Source organism: Condylostylus longicornis, unplaced genomic scaffold (assembly GCF_029603195.1).
Source record: "Condylostylus longicornis isolate FDR11 unplaced genomic scaffold, ASM2960319v2 ptg000185l, whole genome shotgun sequence".
Classification (NCBI taxonomy): Eukaryota; Metazoa; Arthropoda; class Insecta; order Diptera; family Dolichopodidae; genus Condylostylus; species Condylostylus longicornis.
Window position 1 is genome coordinate 119,977 of NW_026578153.1, and position 5,300 is coordinate 125,276.

The 5,300-nt window shown below is 26.8% G+C and overlaps 1 protein-coding gene across 1 annotated transcript; it reads left to right on the top strand.

The window, feature by feature from the left end:
• Positions 1–4,211: 4,211 nt before the first annotated feature.
• On the top strand, positions 4,212–5,091 carry LOC129616354 (uncharacterized). The gene is made up of 2 exons (XM_055531976.1): positions 4,212–4,941; positions 5,009–5,091. Exons 1-2 carry the CDS (start codon positions 4,212–4,214, stop codon positions 5,089–5,091), a joined length of 813 nt encoding a protein of 270 aa, XP_055387951.1.
• The last annotated feature ends 209 nt before the right edge of the window (positions 5,092–5,300 follow it).

A 5,300-nucleotide genomic window follows, 5' to 3' on the forward strand; every position in this document is an offset into this window, starting at 1 on the left:
TCAAGTAGTTACAAACTCCATACCAAAGTTAATATACCCTTCACGAAGTGCAGGGTATAACAAGTGTTATTTAAAATAAAATAATTATAAGTGTTTCAAGTTGAATATTAAAAATACGTGAAATGTAATAATAATAATTATAAATTAATTAATAATTAAAAACTAAATTAATAATAAAGAACATTACAACTTAAAATAAAATCATTGCGATTTTTAATAAAATAAAAATATAAAATGGTCTTCTTGCCAAATTACTGCAGGAAGCCATATTGGTGACCCCTACTGAACAATGTGTTAAAAGTTTTTATTAAAACTAAAATTGTAATATATGTTTTATTACACATTCAAAAAAATTTAAATGAATTACAATAAAATTTTGTATTTAAAATAAAAGTTCACTAATATTAATAGTAATCAAAACGCTAATATAAAATTTATAAATAAAACAATTACAACACAAAAAAATATAATCATCATATAATTGTTAAACTTAATTTTAATGTTGTGTTAACATAAAAATATTGTGTATATATATATTGGAACTATACATATGCATCCAATTTTCAAAAATTGGATTTTTCTTATGCTGAAAACAAACAGCTATAACAACTCAGCGATCAAAAATTTCAAAAATTTTTATTGGACATACATTGCTGTGCTTCACATGCAGTTAAAATTAATGTTAGAATTTTCAACATCATCAAAATCATATATAATTTCTCAAACAATTGCACATTCAACCAGCCCCGGATTTATCATACATGCAAAGTATGCATTTGCAATGGGCGATAAAAAATAGGGGCGCCATTGAAAACTTAAAAAACCCCTAAATTTAAAAAAAAAAAATTTTCACCCAAAAAAAAGGATTCCAAGTTTTTTTTTATACATCAATTTATAGCGAAATTAACTTAATAAAATCTACCTACATGCAAACATAATATTTTGTTCCTACACATATTTTCTATTTGCACCATATAACAAAAAATGTTCACAGAATTAAAATTACTCATACATTTCTTTACTCTACACTACTCTTTCATTCTTATTTTTTATGTACTGTATATGCCTATAAACACAGAATATTATTTCACACAGCTGTATACATTCAATCGTTCATATATATAAGTGAAATCGTCTCATATAATATACATACATATATAGAAGCAATGTACGCAACAAATAAAAATATCCAAAAATACACATGTACATATAATTTATATTGTCTAATATGAATAAGATCAACACTCATGCGTACACATATAATTATCTCATAAAGCAAAATTTTTATTTTGTTGAGATTGCTCCCTATCAACACTCGCTCGTACACATATAATTATATCACAAAGCAATGTTTTTATTATGCTTAGTGGCTACACTCGTTCGTACACATTATATTTAAATTGTTTCATACATGCAAAATTTTATTTTTGCTTAGTTGTCGCCCACTCACCAAACAAACAAACACATTATTATAATGTATTACTTTTCTGTATACTATTGCATTAGTAAACAACAAGAACAAAACAAAAAAAACACAAATTAAGAATGAGAATAGAAAGAAATTAGAAAAAGAGAATGAGAGCAATATTCTTAAATGATGGAAAGCATAGCTTGATATTGAGATTGTGTATACCAATATTTTGTTTTTGTTTAACAACAAAAAATTTTGAATGAATTTTAAAATTACATGATCGTTATGAATTTCTACTACTATGTTCTGCTTTCGTTTTTGAAAAAACTGTTATCAATCACAGAATTAAATTTTAATTGATAAAATCTACTACTTATATTGAATTGAAAAAATGTTGTTTAATAATCAAGTGAATGTTAAGAATTTTTATGCTGAATTGATGTAGTGTAAGTCATCCAAAAAATAAGAGTAAAATGAAATGGCGCATAATTTGCTTCACACATTTAACTCCAAAATTAAAAATGGATTTATTTTAATAAAATCAAAAAAATTTAATGAACAGCATAAAAGCTTGTACCAATGTTCATAAAAAGCTTAGTTTTCAAGTCATAAATTTTAGAACGAAACTTTGATTTTCCTTAAATTTTTGAATGCAAGTCGAAACTTTTTTTATACGCTGCTTCATTTCTCAGGCGATTTGTGAAATAAAAAGCCAAATTTTACGAATAAAAATAAAAATAAAATTACGAATAAAAATAAAAATAATTTTTTACTTTTTTTCATATTCAAATAAGCTTTGAAAAAGTTTATTTGATATAATTTTCATAGAACCTTTTACAATAAGTTTCACTTACGTCAAAAAGTAAATTTTTTGGTTGTTAAAATCAAAAAATCAAGTTTAAGTGATTGATATAAATCTAATCATAACTTCATAAAAAAACGTACAGTTAAATAAATTACCTTGTTTTTGAATTTATAAAACAAAAAATTGAAAGTTTAGTTCCAGACTTTAATTCTATAATTCAGCACAATAAGGTTACAAGAAACTGCTTTATGATGCACAATGTGCAATGCCTATTAAATTTTGTTCACAGTAATAAAATAGGTGAAAAGGTTGAAGGGGGGGGGGGCGCACTTTTTAGGAACCGCTTAGGGCGACGAATACATCAGAACCGCGCCTGCATTCAACCATTCAACTATTCAATTGCGTTCAACTAATCATTCATCAACATCAAGCGGAATCAACATCATCTATACTTATCCATCACTTCATCAACCAGAAAGCATCATGAATATTAAGATAAGTTCTATTAATTTCCTTATTTCTTACATTTCTTATTTTTAAAAAAAGAATAATTAAAATACATTTTTAAAAAAAAGTTTTTGTTTTTCAAAAATTAAGAATAAAAATTAAAATTTCAAAGAATTACATAGTAAGTAAACTTAATAGTTCACTAATTAACCAACCGAAATCATTACATTTTTTTATTTTTAATTAAACTTAAACTTAAATTAATTCAAAAATTTTTTTACTATATTAGATAATAAACTAAAATAATTTTTTTTTAAAAAAGCATGCATACATAAATACATAACACAAGATATATCGTATGTATATAATATATTAAATTTTAATATGATTTTAATACTATAATGTTAAAATCAAATTATGTATATTACATCTAATTATTTCATTTAAAATTTTGCAATAGTTAGAATATATTAAAAATATATTATTTTCTTTAACATTTGTATGTATGTTTGTTTATTTGAAAGAAAATTTTTTTTTTCTCAAAAATACACCTAGGTCAAAAAGACGTTTACCTAGCATCATAAAGACATAAAATCAAAATTTTTCAATTATAATGTTCGGTTGTTAATTAATTTTTTTAATTAGTGATACAAATATTATTTTATTTAATTAATTAAATTTTAAAATAACATATACATTATAATTTTAACTTCTAAAAATTTAAAAATTTTTAATATGAAAAATGTTCTAACAATATCTAAGAAAATAAAAAAAAAATTATTAAATATAAATTACATCTTTAAAAATTTTTTTTACATATTCCCATTTAAGTACATACTTACATACGCATATATAGGAATTGTATTTAATGAATTTTAATTTTTTTTTTTTAATATCGAAATTTTTTTTTAATATCAATTTTAACACGCATATATGTACATTGGGGTATGCACATATATATTGTAAAATTTAAGTGCATTGTGACCTTTCATATTGATATATTTTTTTTTCTCTTACCTGAAGTGATCATACATTTACTTTTTTTTTCATTTTTCGGTGAATACAGTAAAACCATTTTTTATTGAACGCTAATTTAATTAATGAATTTTAAATGAAAATAATTTTAAATTAAACCAAGTTTTTCTTACCATTTTAAAAATTTTTTTTAAGTTTATGATTCGAGGATTCATATATTTTTATGAAATTATTTTGAGGAGATTTTTGAATTTGCAATAGCTATTTTTGCATCGATACTATTAAATTTTTATGATTTAACTATTTTACCATTTTATACACTTACCGACTTATTAAGTGTATACTGAGCCCTGTTAATACAATTCGTTTATTTTTAGAAGTATTAAAAATATTTATTTAATATCAAAGTTCAATTGAAAATTCTTCAATTTTTTTTTTTCTTTTTTCGTAGTTTAGATTACCGTTCCGAAATTTTTTTTTTTTTTTTTTCATTTAAACATTTCATTTTAATTTGATACAAATTTTTCTTTGTTTTAAATTTTGTATTTCATAAAATCAATTTAAATATGTCGAATGACGAGAAAATACCTAAAACAGAACCATTCTACAAATCCTTTGATGCCTCCGGCTTCCGACCTTTTTCGGGCGAATCCTAGTGCTTTGGAGGAAGAAACAAATGCCGACTCAAACCCTTTCAGTCCTGCGACCGAGATAAAACACGAGGTAGACTCTGTGCGCGTTCGTTTACCCCCATTTTGGTCTGCCAACCCGGCGACCTGGTTCATTCAGGCGGAAGCGCAATTTACGGTTTATAGAATAACCAGTAGTGATACCAAATACTGTCTAACTGTGTCTGCATTACCTCCAGATACTCTAGATTCCGTGATCGATATTTTAAATAATCCACCAAGTTCGCAGCCATATGAAACTCTAAAAGGGGCTCTCATAGAAAGACATTCACTCTCCGAAATTAAAAAATTGGAATCTCTCCTGGATCGAGAAGATATCGGTGATCGTAGGCCATCCGAAGTCTTTAGGTCCATGCGGATGCTAGCATGTAGCTCATTTAATGAAAGTATTATCAGAAACTTGTGGCTTCGTCGTTTACCGCGCAACATTTACATCACCTTACTGGCCGTGTGTGATAAGCCTATGAATGAGCTCACTTCTTTAGCAGATAAAATATATGAGGCTTCTCAATCCGCGCTTTTAAATGCAGTTTCGAAAACGAACAACGCGAATATATGCGCTAGCTCTCCAGTTTCGGGTAAACTCACCGACACTTCGTCTAATTTTGAAAACCGTTTGTCGAGGATTGAAGAAATGTTAGCAAAACTCAATACGGGATCAACTTTTCGAAGTCGTTCTAGAATTCGGAATTCCAGTCGAAATAGGTCCGCCTCTAGACAACCCATGTGTTGGTACCACAAAAAATACGGGCGTGACGCGTTGAAATGTGTAGGACGGTGTAGATTCTTTGCCTCCTTTCATAGGGCGAATGCTACTTCCACAAAAACGAACTCCCCAAACTAAAGCGCCCCGTTATTGTTTCGGCTAATAATGGGAATTACTCTTCACGCCGCTTATTTGTAAGAGACGTCAACAACGACATTTTATTTCTTGTCGACACGGGCGCTGACGTCTCTGTTATACCAAATCGGG